This window comes from Garra rufa, chromosome 12, assembly GCF_049309525.1.
Source record: "Garra rufa chromosome 12, GarRuf1.0, whole genome shotgun sequence".
NCBI classification, from domain to species: domain Eukaryota; kingdom Metazoa; phylum Chordata; class Actinopteri; order Cypriniformes; family Cyprinidae; genus Garra; species Garra rufa.
The window spans coordinates 5129038-5149191 of NC_133372.1; the positions used below are offsets into that span (position 1 = coordinate 5129038).

Genomic DNA, 20154 nt, shown 5'->3' on the forward strand with positions numbered 1-20154 from the left:
GTCACACCAGGACTGTCACTCGTTAAAAGGCTCAGATATAGTTAACTGAGTTCTCTAAGAGCTCCTAGAAAAATAGTCTTCCTTGTAAATAATGACCGCTATTATGCAGCGTGGTGAACTTTCATGCTGTGCTCGTCCTGATCAACAGCTTCCATCAAAAACGATTTTGAAACTTTTGGATGGACAAAAAATAACAGTGCATGGAAGTATTACATGTGGAAATAATTTGGACTGACCTCAGCTGGGTTTCACTACCACCGTATCGGTCAAAAGCTGGACTGTGTAGCTGCCCAGGGGCTGCAAATCAATTGATCATTAGGGGAAGATAAGTAGACAAACACATCCATCACTGCTCTGTTCACTAGCACCCTGCTGCTACAGTGAGCAACAGGGATTATCTGTGTTTAGGCAAGCGTCTGAGTGTGTGTGTGCGTGTGTGTGTGTGTGTGTGTGTGTGTGTGTGTGTGTTCTCCGGAGGTCTCCGTCTAACAGGTTGCTCTCACTCGTTACATGGTTAGTTGAGCTCATTGAGGGCTCTTTCAGCTAAGTGAGAGACAGGCTGGAGGGTTCATTCGGTGTTTGCATCTGTGAAGGAGTTAGACACACTCGGCCAGCGGCTTGACAGCCTTGACTCCACTGAAGCAGCTAGAATCCCTGTGGCTGCACACACAGATTATCAAAGACACTATGAAACTTCAACTTATTATTTCTCAAATTGTTCTATAAAAGAATGATTTTCCACAAGCTGATATGATTCTTTAGGGTCTTAATGAGAAGTCTATAACATACTTTGTTTAAAATTTCTCAATGGTAGTGTAAAAAACACTCTTTTTATGTCAAAATCAGACCGTTTTAGAGTGAGCTATTCTGTTGCATGTTCCTTTAAATGCTAATGAGCTCTGCTTGCCCCGTAAAAAAAAAGCCGTAATGTTTACTTTAGCCACATTTAGCTGCATTTAGCTGTGGAACTTGCTAGCTAGCCCATTATTAAGAAAGGCCATTTGCAAAGATGCATTAAAAAACTCTTATACTCACTTCTGCTGTGGGTGAAGCTGCATCATGAATAATTTGCACAAACATAGATACATATGTAGATCGCAATCGGCGCTTTCATTTCAAAAACGAAAGTAATGTTAATCCTCTGCATCTTCAGCTGCTCAGATGTCCTGAGTAAATGACGACTGCTATGTTCATTATTACATCCAACAACAGAACACCTCAATCGCTCAATCGGAGATTATTTTTGTCTTCCCCTGCACCTGAGTCGACACAATGACGATCGGAGTCGGACTGTTTCAGCTCGGTGAGGGCGGGTCTAAGGTAAGGCGCTCATGTCAATCAACTATCGTGGGAGTGGCCTCTGTCTGTGACAAGAAGCTGAGAATGACCTGATTTTAAAAAGGGGATATCACTTTTAAAGATTAAAAAATACCACTGGGTGGATCTTTATCATTGTAGGGTGGTTGTGTACACAAACTGCCAACACACATTAATTTTCAAACAGCATTTAAAAGTGAGTTTTGCATCCGATGACCCCTTTAAGAGCATTTTGGTGATAAAAAGGCATAAACTGCCTTAAAATAGATTTTTTCTTACTTCAGTGTGCTTTGTTTGCCTAATGTCAGATTGTCAGACAACCACAAACGAGCACTGACGAAGAGGGCATGACCTCTGAATTTCAGTTTTAATAAACAAAATTGACATTATATTCATGGATTCTTGAATGCAGGTGAGGTCAAATGTTTACATACACCTTGCAGAATCTGCAAAATGTTAATTATTTTACCAAAATAAGAGGGATCATATGAAATGCATGTTATGTTTAATTTAGTACTGACCTGGGGTCCGTTCTTCGTACCTCGCTTACTACATCCAGGATCAAATGACACTTCCAAGATCAAATCATCGCGCTAACTATGAGCTGGCTATTCCGGTTCTCCGAACGCACCTGTTGTTGATGATTAGTGTAGCTGGATGAAGTTATTTGAGATCACTGGGTGGCTTAAAAGGGGCTACGTATCGATAGTAGAAACATTGATCGGCAACTCTTTGATTGGTCGGCGAACATGACGAAGGAGCACGCTCAGTATTTTTCTGCAGCAGAGCAAGAACTCTTGATTGAGGGATTTCAGGAGTTTCAGAGTTTAATTAAAACGCAAGGGAAAACTGCAAAGGCTGGAAAAGCAAGGAGAGAGGGCTGGCAAAAAGTAGTGAACAAATTAAATACGTTAATGCTGCCCATGTTACATGTTTTTTCCTTGATATGTTATTTTATTTATTTTTTTATACACTACCGTTCAAAAGTTTGGGGTCAGTAAGACTTGTAATAGTCTTTAAAGAAGTCTCTTATGCTCATCAAGACTGCATTTATTTAATTAAAAATACAGAAAAAACAGTAATATTGCAAATTGTTTTTACAAAATAAAATAATGTTTTTGTTTTTTTAATATATTTAAACATACTTTGAAATAGAATTTATTCCTGTGATGAAAAGCTGAATTTTTATCAGCTGTTACTCCAGTCTTAAGTGTCACACGATCCTTCAGGAATCATTCTAATATGCTGATTTATTATTAGAATGATCAATGTTGGATAATATCAACAGTTGTGCTGCCAAATATTTTTTGGAACCTGTCATATATATACACTTTCTTGCGAGATACTTTTCTTTTCCCACGTGAGTCAGTCCGCGTCAGTCGTGCTCTTTAACCAATCAGATGTGACCTCGCCATTTCAACCAATCATAACCCGCCAGGAGCGCAGCCTAAATCCTGTTTACATGAAATAAACCTGCTCCAGAGGAGGTTTAAGCTTGCAGAGCTGTTGCTATGACAGCAAGTCCAGGATGAGCTTCGAAGAACCAAACAATCCAAGATCATGCCAAATCGTCAACAATCAAATCCAGCTAACTTAGTTAGCGAGGTACGAAGAACGGACCCCTGGATAAGATATTTCACAAAAAAATGTTTACATATAGTCCACAAGAGAAAATAATAGCTGAATTTATAAAAATGACCCTATTCAAAAGTTTACATACACTCGATTCTTAATACTGTATTGTTACCTGAATGATCCACAGCTTTTTTTTTTTTTTTTTTAGTGATAGTTGTTCATGAGTCCCTTGTTTGTCCTGAAAAGTAAAACTGCTTGCTGTTCTTCATGAAAATCCTTTAGGTCTCACAAATTCTTTGTTTTTCCAACATCTTTTGTGTATTTGAACCCTTTCCAACAATGACTGTATGATTTTGAGATCCATCTTTTCACTCTGAGGACAACTGAGGGACTCATATGCAACTATTACAGAAGGTTTAAACGCTCACTGATGCTCCAGAAGGAAAACAATCCATTAAGAGGGGGTGAAAACTTTTGAATTTAAAGATTAGGGTAAATTTAACTTATTGTGTTCTCTAGGAAACATGTAATTATCTTCTGTAGCTTCTTAAAGGTAGTACTTAAAGAAAAAAAAAATCATATTTAGGCACAATAAGAAAAATCCACACATCTTAATTTTGTTCAAAAGTTTACACCCCTGGCTCTTAATGCATTGTTTTTCCTTCTGGAACATTAGTAAATGTTTTGTGTATTGTATTGAGATATGTTCAGTGTTCTTAAAATTAGTTATTTAGGTCCAGATTGACTAAACAGGGCAAATTAGCATGAGAGCGCAGTCCTATACTGTGTGAATTGTGTGTAAGTTCTATGGTTGATCTACTGACAATGACCAAATTAAATGGGTTAACACATGCTTTTTGTGGGGTGTTAAATAATGGTAGAAATACCAGTAAAGCAGAGGTTAAAGGATTAGTTCACTTTCAGAATAAAAGCTTCCTGATAATTTACTCACCCCCACGTCATCAATGTTAATGTCTTTCTTTCTTCAGTCAGAAAGAAATTAAGGAATTTGAGGAAAACATTCCAGGATTGTTCTCCATATATCGACTTCAATCATGGCTAACAGGTTGAAGATCCAAATTGCAGTTTCAATGCAGCTATAAATGGCTCTAAATGATTCCAGCTGTGGAATAAGGGTCTTATTTAGCAAAACAACTGGTAATTTTTGAAAAAATAAAAAATGTATATATTTTATACGTGAAAGTACTGACCCAGTGTTTACAAAGTGAACATGCAAAGAAAGTCAAAAGCCCTATACAAAAACAAACAAACAACAACAACAACAACAACAAAAAACTATAAATCAACAATTTTGGACAAATTTTGAAAAGTTAAAGGAGAAAATAAATTTTTTTCTCCCTACCCAACCTTTTTTGAACCAGAATACACAGGCGCGAATAACCGCGGGTGACTTGTCCAACATGATTACACAATTTGTGATTTTGTTTAAATTTTCTTCTTTTTTTTTTTTTTTTAGAAAAAAACCTTATTCCTCAGCTGGGATTGCGTAGCCCTTTGAAGCTGCATTGAAACTACATTTTGGACCTGTTGGCTCCCATTAAAGTCCACTATATGTAGAAAAATCCTGGAATATTTTTTCTCAAAAACCTTTCTTTTCAACTTAAGAAATAAAGACATGAACATCTTGGATAATATGGGGGTGAGTAAATTATCAGGAATTTTTTATTCTGGAAAGAAATTCTTAATTAAGTGAAAGTACCATAAAAATAGTCCAAATCACAATTTATTTTGAGCCAAAATCACATCTTTTAAAGTCATATGATAACTTTTTTAAGGAAAAAGTCATTATTTAATGATATTCCTCCTCTCTGCCATAACACAAATCTCACTGCATGTACTTCTGGTGCAAAATCAACTGCAACCTTCATTTTCTGGTATTATTTAACACAAACATAAAAGGATTTGTTAACACACACTAATTAAATATCTATTTGTGTCTCACCAACAGCTATCAATTAACTAAAATTGATAAGTCATGTCAGTTTATAACAACCTAAGTAAATAATGGCAAAATTGTAATTTATATACAGTAAATTCCTTTACCTTTTGCATATTAAAATCATCATTGTTCCTATTGATATGATATTTCCCATCTGCTGGATTGGAAGTGCTATTAAAGCGTAAAACACTTAAGTAATTGTTTACCAGTCCCATCAAGTGCTTCACTTGTGGATTAGCTCCTGACTATCTAAAGCATGGAAAGGCTTTCTACTCATCAGCCTGGCCTGTCTTAAGATACTTATTAGCAAATAGAAAACAAAAAGGTCAGTGGAAGCAGTTTGCCCGAGGCTTTGGTGTGTATGCGACTGTGTTTAGACTCCAGAGAGTCATTGCGTGGCTTGAGTCCGACTCCATCAGCTCATTCTTTACCTCAATATCCTTCTGAAGGAAAGAATCAGGAGCACAACGGCTCTCTTGTGGAACGTTTAGTGCGAGGGAGAAAATGGAAGCCTTCATCGCTAGATTCATAAAGTGGCCACTGAGGGTGAGATTTAGGAGGAAATCGTATTTAAGATTTATACCGGTTGCAGAAATCAGTCACTGGAATACAACAGGTGCAGAACTCATGGCCCAAACCAGACTTACTATTAGCACTCAAATGGAGTAGATCACAGAGCGGATTTTTTAGCACTGGGTTTTTGCTTCAAGGGGCAATGCAACAACCTCTAGCCTGTATTGAATGCCAGTTCTTTTACATTTACATGTATCTACCAAATTCGATTAGCTTCTACCAAGTGACATATGAATTTGCACCAAAATCCTGGACGGTTTTAAAAGTTTTTTTAAGTCTTATGCAAGATTACATGGATGTTTGCATTTTATAACTTGCATTCTTGCTCAAAAACAACTTGCAACCTATTTTTTATTAAGGAAAATAGATTTGATGCATATAAAAACTTCAAAAAACTAATCATTTTGGGCATGCAATACAGATTAGGTCTGTATAAGTAAAAGCTGTCTTTTACTAGATACTTTGAAAACATATTTCTTAAAATCAAATCCTATGAAAGTTTCAATGCTTTGTCATTTAACTAGTCAAATATCTAATGTGTAGAGCGTTCTCAATGACTTGGTACTTTGTGTCACTATAGTGGTGCTGAAAGCCTGTCAGAAATGCTTAGTTTCTCCAGGAAAATGGTTTGTATGGATCTTTGCTCCGGGTCTTGCCCTGTTTCTGCACAATTTCTCTCCACCCTCTTGTTTTTTTCCCTCCTTTTGTTTAGGTAAAGCTAGGATTAGAGAAGATTTTCCCCCTAAAGTAGTGGTTTGATGGTGCTTTTATCCTCCAGAGTTGCGAAGACGGTGGAGCCCCAGGATTAGACCAACACAAAAGGTGTTGTTGTGTCCGGCCGCAGGCTGGAGGGAAGAAACTCAACTGCCAGTTTCAATATGTCAATGTTCTCAGGATGGGAAGTTGGCCAAACCAATCGAGGAAAGCTCTGGTGTTCAAATACTCACGGGGACGGTAGTTCAGACTTTGGGGTACCAAAGTTACAACTCTTCAAAATCCTTCTTTCAGGAAAGAATCCAAAGTATGTCCCATGTGTTATATCTAGAAAAAAATATATAAGCAGTTGATTAGTATGACACTTTTAGGCTTTTAGTCTCTTTGAGGTTATCAATAAATGCACTCCTAAAAGTTGTGTACCCAAACTATTTGCTTCTAGGAAATACTCCAACAAAAGAAAACAAAACTCTGTTTGTTAAGCCATTTCTTGGATTTATAATGTAATGATGCCAAATAAAACTAGTTTTTGTCACTAAAAATCTCTCAAAGCCATCATCTTGTCTTTTTCAGGAGATAAAAACATTGCTGGACAAACCTTGTCTCAGCAGGAACATCATGCTGTGTTAACCTTCCCAAAAACATAATTTCAGCCTTCAGCCCTAAGTGCTGACCTTGTGCATTTATGTATGTTAAAGCAGAACAAATTCCAGTGCTGTTAGTGTTTAGTATTATTGAGGAAGGATTGAGTGTTGGCGAGTGTTATTTTGGCCCCTTTTAATCAGATTCAGCAGAAGTGGAAAGAAAATATTTAAACCAAATGTCTTAATAATAACACCTCTAACAGATTGCTTCTGGCAAGTTGTTTTGCTATTCTTGTCATAAGAGTCCCCAGGCACCATTCAGCTTAAAACCATTCATCAAAATTATTAATATCCCCTATATCAGCACATACTACAATACCCTTGACCAGAAATAGAGAGGTTCAACCCTCTACGAATGGCAAAGTAGGGTGTTTACATTGAAAACACAATAAGAGATAATTTTGCAAGCATTCTTTAGTATCTCAGAGGTAGGCTTGATCGAATTCAGACCGTAAAATCTTGGATGCATCCATATCATAAACATGAAATTCAAGTAGGCTGACTAAAGCCCAGCGTATTGCGTTTGGCTCATTGGTTTAAAGTTGGTTTTACACCTCATTGAGTACGCTTGCACATTTTGGCTGATCGGTTGAGCTTTAAAAGAGGATAAAGTTTTGTTCTGAAGATCTGCCATGCGCGAGCATCATCTCCAACAGGAAAGACGTTAAATCATCTAAAGAGGCTTTTTGTGATGAAGCCTGTTCGGAAAAAATACAGAGATTGATGCCACAGAACAACGTCAAAGGAGAATAAATATCTTAACTGAGATGTGGGCCTGAATAGCAAAAGTGGTTAGAAATTGTGGTCAGTGCATCCTCAAGCAGAGAAGTTTTAAAACTCTTCCTACTTCAAACCTTTGTAGACTATTAGGAAATGGAGACCTATTTTAAATTACCTCTTAAAATAACATACAACTGTGTTTGTTGAAGCAAGAGAGTGTTCACACTGAAATCAAATTGGAGTCAAAGTCATTCACTTTTGTGTGCCTATGGCTGACTTCAGCAGTAATGCAATATATACCACAATTACTAATAAAATTTACAAATGTGTTGCTGGACCACAAAACCAGTCATAAGGGTCTTTATTTAATATTGAGACTTACAAATGATCAGAAAACTCAATAAATAAGCTTTCCACTGATGAAAATCTGGTGCAAAAGAATCTAAATACTGGGAAATTGCCTTTAAAGTTGTCCAAATGAAGTTTTTAGGAATGAATAGGCCTATAATTAATCAAAAATTATGTTCTTGATATATTTACAGAAGAAAATGTACAAAATATGTTCAAGTAACATGATCTTTATTTAATATCCTAATAATTTTTGGCATAAAATAAAAATCCATAATTTTGACCCATACAATGTATTTTTGCCTATTGCTACAAATATTGCCTACCTGGTTTTGTGGTCAAGGGTTAAATCATCAAATGATTTGTCTCTTAATAAATAAATGATCATATGTGATTCCCTTGCACAGTATTTAGAAACAAGAAAGTTCTTCATCTGGTTATAAAATTTCATATTAAACTGATATATATATAGCTAAGGCGTACTTTACTATTTAAATGCTGAGGCACTGCAATTTTGGCGCCACAAACGATAATGTGATAGTGTTTAAGTTGAAGCTTTTCAAGGAAGTTCGACGATGACCTTAACTTTTTTTTTGTCAGGAAAGCTCACCTAAGTATGCTAAATGGCATGAAGGAAGCATAATTATCACTCGTTTGCTCACCAAGTTATTATTAAAAATCGACGAGCCTCAGGCGAAAACCTAAATGACCGTTTTGTTTTGTTTTGTTTTTTGGCGGGAATGTTAGACCTTCAGTTTTAGCCAGTAGAATTTCTTTAGTGACAAACAACTCTTCTTCAGACTTGCTGGACACATGCGCATTAGAGTCTGAGACACAGAGGAATTCCTTCTCGCTTTAATTGCCTTAAAAATGGTCTTTACAAAGAGACACTACCCAGATTTACCTCCTATTTAACTTCTTATATCCACTGGTTCAAAAGTTAATCGGATTTTTTTCCAGACCCTAATGCGCGCAGATGTGCACAAAATGCCAAGAGGAGCAGACGAAAACTTTTACCATTTTAGATTCTTATTATTATTATGTAAATGGGTATAAGCACTAATTAGGTGATTGTTAGTTTAATAAAAATTCAATAGGCTAGTTTTTTTTTTAAATAAATACAGAAAAATAAACAAAAAAAAATAATCAAAATATATATGTTCTGTGGTAAAGTTTTTTTTATTGTTAATAAAGGCTTCAATGAATTTGCCAATACTGAAAACATCGCCCTGAATCTCTTTTTCCCAGCCTATAACAAAACATGCAAGCTTTACATTTAAGGACCACTTCTTAATTCCAGTCTAAACGGTTTTTTTCTCTTTGAAAAAAAGAAATCTTAAAAAAAAAAAAAGCCTGAAGAAGAGAAGGGCATTATTGTTTTAATCCTCTTACCATCCGTCATTTTAAGACTGTTTTAAAGGCTGAGATGGCGTCTTGTCTCTGTAAATCCTCCAGGCCAGGAGAGATTCTGCCATCTATTCGAGATCTCATTCTCTCTCCACCTTCTTTGCTTCGGTCCTTCTTACAAACAGCTTGTCAGAGGTGTAACGCAAATAATACAGTGAATTCGTTTATAACTGTTTTCTCCTCCACATCTCATGTAGCCTACTTCATAATTATCCAGCCTGAAAATCACTGCAACTGTGTGACAGTTTATAGTTTAACTGGTTGGCTGTTCCTTAATTGTAAATTGTTTTGCAGTTTCTTAATGGGTTAAAAACAACAAATTTTATCATATTTATTCATAAGTAAATTCTAAAAGGATCAAATGCAATTAGAGCATTTCTTAAAACATTTAGATACTTTTAGATTATTATTTATGATAACAGCTAATGGTATTGCCCACTTATTTCGAAGCTGATTTAGTCATGTATTTATGGAAAGAGCAGAAAAGCATACCGTTGCACAGGTCAGCACGAACCCGTAAAAACCGATGGAACTAAAGGTGACGGAAAACCTTTGATTGACAGTGAAATTGACCAATGGGGCTATTCTGTGATCTCATCGCGTTCCTCATTGGTCGGTGGGCGGGACATAGTAGCGCTCTGACCCACGGAGCCTGTGATATTTTTTGAGGACTAACATCAAGCATTCTTCAGAACAGAGCAGCTGTAAACAGTCTCGGATACTTTTGACTTCCAACAGGATATAAAACTACTGACTGGGAAAAATCACCTCTGTTCAATTGCGTAAATTAATCTAAATTGCTGTTCGAAGGAAAAAAAAACTTCTCAGAGAGGTAAGTAACTACTTTTAAAATTCATACGAGCATGTGAAAGTCTGCTTTCATCAGTTAAAACAGAAAACTAAAAATATAAAACTAATTGCTTTTGGCTGAGATTTTAAATCTAGCCTAAATTGTATTATTTTCAATCTGTTCTTTAGGTCTCATAGACTTGCTGATCATTTCAAAGCCTACACTCTTAAATATAAAGGGGCTTCACGATGCCATAGAAGTACCTTTTAGTCTAAATGGTTCCATAAAGAACCTTTAACATCTGAAGAACCTTTCAGTTTTTTTAAAAAAAAAGGTAAGAAAGAGATGGTTCTTTAAAGAACCTTTGACTAAATAGTTCTTTGTGGAACCAAAAATGGTTCTTCCATGGCATCGCTTACCTTTATTTTTAAGAGTGTAGACTAATAAAAATTAAAGCATAATAATAATTTTAAGCTGGGGATGTATTTCTAAATATTTATACACTGGATTTTCACATTTGTTTGGCTGGTGTAACCTAATCTAAATTAAATAAAATTCTGACTTTTGAAATAAAACCTAATCAGGATATTATATCTAAAAATGTTTATAGTGTAGACAAATGCTTGTCAAATCATTCGTTAATATATATTCAGATTAGTATTAAACTTTGTTTGCTTTTATGCATGAAGTAGGCTATATTTTATAAATATTAAACATAGGCCTATTCAAATAGATATTTATAATGATTTCGCCCTGATTTGCTGAGCAGAAGGCTGTGCAATGTTTCTTAATGACTTAAAATTTATTTTTTTTATTTGAAAAAATACACAAATACTAATGTATCTGTATTTTACGTCTCTTATTATAAACATAATTCAGCTATATCAATCGCCTAAAATTATTTTAATCAAAAATGCTTTGAAAAAAAACAACAACAACTGTGCACCAAGTGTTGTCAAACACAAACTGCCTTGCGTCCCATCATGTCAGATTGGTAATGAAAGCTATTTGCACCAACATCAGACGCGGCCCAACTGGGAGCAGCGTTTATAAATGCATACATACATCTCCAGCGAAACCAGCCCAGAGGCGATGAAGGACATAGAGAGCACCAATTGAGCTTAACACTGGGAGGGCAAAGTAAATGTTTAGCAAAGCACTTTTTGTTCAGGCGAATTAAAGTATTCCCATGCGGCTGGAATATGATTACATTGGGGAATTTAGTGTCAGTGACACAAATGCCACGGCCTCTTTAGTGAGGACTAAATCCTAAACCCTCAGGCTGCTTACACTTATTCTTGCTTCAAAAATTAATAATGACTAATAAAGAGATTATTCGCACTGTAGCCAATTATCACCGATTAACGAGTGATTAAACTGATGCTTAATAATGGAGAATCCTTAAACATTCTCATTAATAAAACACATTCTATTTAATAATTTGCTATTATTAATAATAATAACTATAGTCATTTGTTATGGCAGTTCAATTTTTATTATTGTTATTTGACAGATGCATATAGTCAAAAGCATGCTCTCGAATGCAGTTCTTGTTAAAGAGAATGCGCAATAATTAATACAAATGGTTAAATGTCTTAAATATAATTATTCATATATAAATGCCTACGTTTAATTTGATAGACGACCTGTCATAAACCTATCTATCAGAGATTTGCACGGCTGTTTGCAAACTGAACGAAAACATTCATCATCGATTGTGTCGACTGTCATGCGCCATCAGCAGTAAACACAATGTTTTCTCAGTTTGAATAAAAAATAATGTTTTTTACACTAAGATTATCGTTATTTAATTTGATAAAGGTGAACAGTCTGTTCTAAAATATTTATTAGGTATGTCATAAAGTCATATATCATTTGCTTAAAAAGAAAAGAAAACAAAGACTTTAGTATCACGTAGCAGTGAAAATTAATAAACAATTATTCGATAGGCCTACAAATTAAATAAAGTGGTAAAAATACGTAGTCTAAAAATATTTAAATATAAAGCTATTATGCGTTTTACAAGAAACACACCGATGCATGTACACTGAAAAAAAATATTAATTGAATTTACTAAAATTTTTCTAAGGTTCTAAGGTTGAAAGATTGATTATGGTTGAAAGTCAATTTATTTTAGCTGCATTTAAGTAAAAAATGTTGAAAGTTAGTCAACAACATTTGTTTATTTAAATGTAGCTAAAATAATTTGATTGCAACCACAATTAATCATTTTCAGTGTATTGTTTACGACTGATACACAACTTTTTTGTTGTAGGGGTCTTCAATTTTATTGCAATGCGCATTCTGTCAAAGACAGCATATGCATGGGAAATAATTATTCATTTACGCGAATAAATACTGTATGCGTGAAATAAATGTTGTATTGTGTTAATAGTAAAACATGAAATGCATGTAGTGCAGGTGTCATATTTGAACATTAGGTTAGCACAAAAAAAAAATCTGCTAATGGAATAACATTATTCAGTTCTCTTCATCATGAATATATGGGCTAAATATGCTTTATAATATGATCATCACTGAAAATATTTTTAGACGCAACACTGCAACTTCAAAAGAACCACTCCAAGAAAAAAAAATGGCTATTTAAAAAAAAAAAAGGTTCTTTACTGGCATCAGTTATTCTACGAAGAACCTTGGACATCCATGGACCCTTTTAAACGCAGAAAATGTTCTTTATAGTCGAAAAAGATTGTTTGGATTTTTAAAATCTTCTTCAAAATGGTTCTTTTAGGAGCTGTTCACTGAAAGGTTCTTTGTGGAACCAAAAACAAAAGCAAAACAAAAACACCCTTTTGCAACCCTTTTAATTAACCTAATTATCTGCATTGTCTTTTTATTAGAGGTACGCGATGCAGCACTACGGAGTGAACGGCTACTCTCTGCACGCTATGAATTCTTTGAGCGCAATGTACAACCTGCATCAACAGGCCGCACAGCACGCGCAGCACGCGCCCGACTACCGGCCCTCCGTGCACGCGCTCACCTTAGCGGAGAGACTGGCAGGTAAGAGTGGCATCCGCTCACCTGAAATAATGATTTATGATAGATAGATTATGAAACTTACTACAAGTCTTCATTCTCAATGACTGCATTTTCAGATATCATTTTGGAGGCGCGCTACGGCTCTCAGCACAGAAAGCAGCGCCGCAGCCGCACAGCCTTCACCGCTCAGCAGCTGGAAGCGCTGGAGAAAACTTTCCAGAAAACCCACTACCCTGATGTGGTCATGCGAGAACGTCTGGCCATGTGCACCAACCTACCTGAAGCTCGAGTACAGGTGAGTTCACAACACCTGAGGACACCAGCCAATGGGGTTAGTTCACTACAATAATTAGTGCAAGAGCCAATAAATGAAATAAATAGAAATCTTAAAGCAACCAAAACATACGCACAACTCAGCTATGCAGGTTGTAGGTTGTTAGAACATTGTTACATATTGTAAAATGTAAACCTTACACACTACGGGCAAAAGCGTATTTTTATGCACTGGTCAGTTATCAGATTTTAGGCTATTTTGCTTACAGCACATTTCTTCTTTCAGGCTTTTAGAAAGAAAACATTCAAACTACTCTTTTAACCATTAAACCAGGCTTCAGTGTCACACAATCCTTCAGAAATCATTCTAATATGCTGATTTATTATAATGATCTATGTTGGCAACAAATGTGCTGCCATTTTTTTTAAACCTGTGATACTTTTTTTTCAGGAATCTTTGATGAATAAAAAATTAAAAAGTACAGCATTTATTAAAAATGTAAATCTTTCCTAACAATATAAGTCTTTGCTATTACTTTTAATCAATTTAACAAATCCTTGCTGAATATTAATTTCTTTCCAAAAAAGAAAGAATAAAAATTGACTGATTCCAAATGTTTGAATGGTAGTGTATATTGTTAGAAAAGATTCAAATTTTAAATAAATACTGTTCTTTTTTACTTTTTATTTATCAAAGAATCCTAGGAAAACATCACAGGTTTCAAAAAATATTAAGCAGCACAAATGTTTCCATTGATAATAAATCAGCATATTAGAATGATTTCTGAATGATCATGTGATGCTGAAGACTGGAGTAATGATGCTTAAAATTCAGGTTTGATCAGGAATACATTAGATTTTACATCGTAAAAATATTACTCTACATTACGTATTTTTGGTCAAATGAACACAGCATTGATGAGCACAAGAAACTTCTTAAAAATCTTACTGATCCTAAACTTTTGAAAGTGTATGCAAATTAGTCATATTTAGTTACTTATGTAGACAATGCCTCATTTGCATATTGAAACATAACATTTCCCCAATTCTGTGACTGACATGACAGTCTTTAATGTTTCGCAAACACCAATGTCTTCACTAACAGGTGTGGTTTAAAAACCGTCGTGCGAAATTCCGCAAGAAGCAGCGCAGCCTGCAGAAAGAACAGCTTCAACAGCTGAAGGACGCTGGGATGGAGGGCTCTCAGGAAGAGGGCAAAGAAGAAGCTCCGCCTGTTGAGGCACAAGCCCCGCCCTCCCCCTCAGATGGGTGTGGCTCCACATGCCCCCCTCCCTGTGAGTTGAGTGAAGAGGTGAATGTCACCTCACCGGAACAGTCAGGGGCGGAGTCAGGGGCTGAGGACATGACTGACAGAGAGGATGAATCACTGTCCATCAAAGATGAAACAAAAGAGGCGGGGCCAACCCTGACCACAGATGACAATTCACCTTCTTGCAAACCAATCAGCCCTAAATCAGGTATGAATAGCATTTTTTCTTCACAATGCTCAAAAGGAAACACTTTCAAATTGATTAAAGAATGAATGGAATTAAAGGAAATAGTTAAACCAAACATTTCTTATGGGGAACACAAAAGAAGAAAAACTGAAGGGTCTAGCTGCAAAAATGTCAGAAATGCACCGTAACAGTAAATGATAACAGACTTTAATTAATTTACCCACATTTTTTTACCCACAAAATGTGGGTACAGTCATTATGTTGTGGGTCAAGTTGAAGACAAAATAATTAGGCAAAAAAAGATAAATAATCAAATTAATTAATTAATTAAATAAAAACAGCAAACCTTCAACATAATAAAAACATAAAAAATAAAAAAATTTGAACAATTTTTTCAAATCATTTTTTGAGTAAATAACAGAATTATAAATAATATATTTTATAAATATTTTATAAATAAGAACAGAAATAAATAACTAAATCATAATAAGTAAACCTTAAACAAAAATTAAACCTTTCTATACACTCTGAAAAATAAAGGTTCTTTATTGGCATCAATGCTTCTATGAAGAACCTTGAACATCCATGGAACCTTTCAAATGCAGAAAAGGTTCTTTGTAGCTGAAAAGGTTTCTTTAGATTTTTTTAAATGTTCTTCAAAATGGTTCTTTTAGAAACTGTTCACTGAAAGGTTCTTTGGGGAATCAAAAATGGTTCTTCTATGGCATTGCTGTGAAGAACCTTTAAAAGCATCGTTATTATTAAAAGTGTGCATCAAAAAGATCCATGAAACCTTTCTATTCCATACACTCTTAAAAATAATGGTTCTTCATTGGCATCAATGGTTCTATGAAGAACCTTGCACATCTGTGGAACCTTTCAAATGCAGAAAAGGTTCTTAAGTTTCTTTAGATTTTTAAATGTTCTTCATTAGGGTTCTTTTAGGAACTGTTCACTGAAAGGTTCTTTGGGAAACCAAAAATGGTTCTCATTTGGCATCACTCTTCTATGGCATTGCTGTGTAGAACCTTTCAAAGCACCTTTATTTTTAAGAGTGTGGGTCAAATAAAGAAGTGCAGGTTATTGGCATCTGTGATTTAACAAAGAACCTTTAAGATCCATGAAACCCATCTATTCTATACACTCTTAAAAATAAAGGTTCTTCATTGGAATCAATGGTTCTATGAAGAACCTTGAACATCTATGGAACCTTTCAAATGCAGAAAAGGATCTTTATAGTCGAAAAAGATTCTTTCGATTTTTAAAATGTTCTTCAAAATGGTTCTTTTAGGAACTGTTCACTGAAAGGTTCTTTGGGGAAACAAAAATGGTTCTTCTATGGCATCACTGTGAAGAACCCTTTAAAGCATCTTTATTTTTAGGGTGTGGGTCAAATTTCACAAAGAACCTTTAAAATCTATGAAACTTTTCTATTCCATACACTCTTAAAACTAAAGGTTCTTCATTGGCATCAATGGTTCTATGAAGAATTTTGAACATCTATGGAACCTTTGAAATGCAGAAAAGGTTCTCAAGTTTCTTTAGATTTTTGAATGTCATCAAAATGGTTCTTTTAGGAACTGTTCACTGAAAAGTTCTTTGGGAAACCAAAAATGGTTCTTCTATGGCATCACTGTGAAGAACCCTTTAAATCATCTTTATTTTTAGGGTGTGGGTCAAATTTCACAAAGAACCTTTAAAATCTATGAAACTTTTCTATTCCATACACTCTTAAAAATAAAGGTTCTTCATTGGCATCAATGGTTCTATGAAGAATCTTGAACATATGGAACCTTTCAAATGCAGAAAAGGATCTTTATAGTCGAAAAAGATTCTTTCGATTTTTAAAATGTTCTTCAAAATGGTTCTTTTAGGAACTGTTCACTGAAAAGTTCTTTGGGGAACCAAAAATGGTTCTTCTATGGCATCACTGTGAAGAACCTTTTAAAGCATCTTTATTTTTAGGGTGTGGGTCAAATTTCACAAAGAACCTTTAAGATCTATGAAACCTTTCTATTCCATACACTCTTAAAATAAAGGTTCTTCATTGGCATTAATGGTTCTATGAAGAATCTTGAACATCTATGGAACCTTTGAAATGCAGAAAAGGTTCTCAAGTTACTTTAGATTTTTGAATGTCATCAAAATGGTTCTTTTAGGAACTGTTCACTGAAAAGTTCTTTGGGGAACCAAAAATGGTTCTTCTATGGCATCACTGTGAAGAACCCTTTAAATCATCTTTATTTTTAGGGTGTGGGTCAAATTTCACAAAGAACCTTTAAGATCTATGAAACCTTTCTATTCCATACACTCTTAAAAATAAAGGTTCTTCATTGGCATCAATGGTTCTATGAAGAATCTTGAACATATGGAACCTTTCAAATGCAGAAAAGGATCTTTATAGTCGAAAAAGATTCTTTCGATTTTTAAATTGTTCTTCAAAATGGTTCTTTTAGGAACTGTTCACTGAAAGGTTCTTTGGGGAAACAAAAATGGTTCTTCTATGGCATCACTGTGAAGAACCCTTTAAAGCATCTTTATTTTTAGGGTGTGGGTCAAATTTCACAAAGAACCTTTAAGATCTATGAAACCTTTCTATTCCATACACTTTTAAAAATAAAGGTTCTTCATTGGCATCAATGGTTCTATGAAGAATCTTGAACATCTATGGAACCTTTCAAATACAGAAAAGGTTCTCAAGTTACTTTAGATTTTTAAATGTCATCAAAATGGTTATTTTAGGAACTGTTCACTGAAAAGTTCTTTGGGGAACCAAAAATGGTTCTTCTATGGCATCACTGCAAAAACATTTGGAACCTTTATTTTTTAAAGTGTAGCAAAAAAGGTGTTTTAAATTATTAAAATTTTCTTCATACCAACAAACTGTTTAACACCCGGTCACCAAAAGGCTCTTTAGGGTTAACATCGTCACCTCTCTCTCCTCAGATGAGCCCCTCGGTTCTCCATCTCTTCCCTCCTCCAGTGGCGTCAGCGGCGGTGTGGCTCAGACCAATTCCTACGCTTCATCTCCTCTCAGTCTGTTCCGTCTGCAGGAACAGTTTCGCCAGCACATGGCCGCCACCAACAACCTCATGCACTATCCCGCCTTCGACGTGACCGCTCCGTCCTCTTTACCCTACCTGGGCGTGAACGTGAACATGGCATCTCCGCTGGGATCCCTGCCGTGTCAGCCCTACTACCAGACCCTGTCTCAAGCCCAGCAGATGTGGAGCAGCCCTCTCCTGCAGAGCTCCGGTGGTCTACCGGCCCTCAACAGCAAAACCACGAGCATTGAAAACCTGCGTCTGAGGGCCAAACAGCATGCAGCATCACTCGGCTTGGACACGCTACCAAACTGACCACTGATTTATGCAAAAGTTTTCTGCTGTCGACGTCTTGTGTTGAGGATCTACATCACATTAGTGTGCTGAATTCAACAGCTAGCATGGCAGAGTTGAGAAGTTCGGACGACTTTTAAGTGTTATGGTCCGGCTTAACAGCAGAGGTTTTAAACTTTTTCAAACACCCCTGGCTTTGCACTTTGAAAAAAGTAAAAAAAGAGCACATTAGTTCATTTGTTTCTGTAAATAAGCTTATTCTGATCCACAGCTGTGGTAGAAGGTTAGTGAAGCCTCATGTTTGTATATTTGAAGAGAAAATGTCCTCACTGTCTGTGGATGTTAGAAAAGGACGTAAAGTTAATGGAGGATTTTCCTGAAAGACTGACATCATGCCATGTGTTTTGTCACTTTAAAGTCTATCGGATATCTCTGAATTGTTTTAATAAATGTGAATAATTTATGAAAGGGAATAAACCACGTATATGAACTGAATGTGTAACAATAATTAGTGGATTCTGTCTGTTATTAAGTTTATATTTTATATTTTTAACTGTTTCCCCCTTTTCTGTTCTACGTGTAATTCACAGAAGGGGTTGGCGATACACCGCTACACTCTTAAAAATAAAGCTGCTTTCTTCATAACGATGCCATAGAAGAACCATTTCTGGTTTCACAAAGAACCATTCAGTCAAAGGTTCTATAAAGAACCATCTCTTTCTTACCTTTTTATAATTAGAAGAGCCTTCTTTCACCACAAAGAACTTTTGTAAAACAGAAAGGTTCTTCAAATGTTAAAGTTTTTTATGGAACCATTTAGACAAAAAAGTTCTTCCACACTCTTAAAAATAAAGGTGCTTCACAATGCCATAGAAGAACCTTTTGTTTAAATTGTTCCATAAAAGAACCTTTAACATCTGAAGAACCTTTTTGTTTCACAAAAGGTTCTTTGTGGCGAAAGAAGGTTCTTCAGATTATAAAAAGGTAAGAAAGACATGGTTCTTCAACAAACCAATGACTGACCGGTTCTTTGTGGAACAAAAAATGGTTCTTCTATGGCATCGCTGTGAAGAACCTTTTAAAGCACCTTTATTTTTAAGGGTGTAGACTTGATTAACCAATCAAAATTTGTTTGGGACTATTGTCTCTTATCACTTGCACATGATTTTAAGCATTGCGGGTTAAAAGCAAGTGATTTTAAGTCGTTAAAACGCAATCAGAAGTGAAAGAGAACTAATTTTGGTGTTCATAGAGTTATGAACGAAGTTATTTTTGTCAATTTATAGGCCTTGAACGGTTAAATACACACACTTGTATGTGTCAAAAAGCCTGTCTTTTAAATATCCTCATAAACAGTAATTTAAGTCTTAAGTGAAAGCAAACAGCTGAGAAAGAAAACACGTGTAAAAGTATATTGGATCTGGGCAGCTTTTAAAGTAAGCTTTTTATTTAGGCTAGTATTCGTTTTTTTGTGGTAATTTCTGTGGTATAAAAAATTTCATAAAGACCTTATTTAAAGCAAAAATAACTGATATATATAGCATTATATGTGACCCTGGACCACAAAACCAGTCTTAAGAAGCATGGGTATATTTGTAGCAAAAACACATTGTATGGGTCAAAATTATCGATTTTGCTTTTATGACAAAAATCATTAGGATATTAGGCAAAGATCATGTTCCTAATGTGTAAATTTATCAAAACGTAATTTTTGATTAGTAATCATTGTTGAGAACTTCATTTGGACAACTTTGAAGGCGATTTTCTCAATATTTGGATTTTTATTTTTGCTCCCTCAGATTCCAGATTTTCAAATAGTTCTCTTAAAACATCAGGCATTTTCTTACGTTTTCTAACCATTTTTAAACTAAATGACAAAATTATCTTTCAGATTTCTGTCATTTTCAGAGAAAATATAATATAAAGAACCTTTTGTAAAACAGAAAGGTTCTTTAAATGTTAAACGTTCTTTATGGAGCCATTTAAATAAAAAAAGTTCTTCTACACTCTTAAAAATAAAGGTGCTTCACGATGC

General features: G+C 35.2%; 1 protein-coding gene across 2 annotated transcripts; it reads left to right on the forward strand.

The window, feature by feature from the left end:
• Positions 1–12918: 12918 nt before the first annotated feature.
• Positions 12919–18588, forward strand: LOC141347369 (diencephalon/mesencephalon homeobox protein 1-B). 2 transcript variants are annotated; one of them, XM_073852374.1, is made up of 4 exons: positions 12919–13078; positions 13159–13346; positions 14430–14802; positions 17728–18588. In XM_073852374.1, exons 1-4 carry the CDS (start codon positions 12919–12921, stop codon positions 18138–18140), a joined length of 1134 nt encoding a protein of 377 aa, XP_073708475.1. In that variant the 3' UTR covers positions 18141–18588. The 2 variants fall into 2 exon arrangements, with proteins under 2 accessions (XP_073708475.1, XP_073708476.1); XM_073852375.1 differs by having other exon boundaries at positions 12919–13072; positions 13168–13346.
• The last annotated feature ends 1566 nt before the right edge of the window (positions 18589–20154 follow it).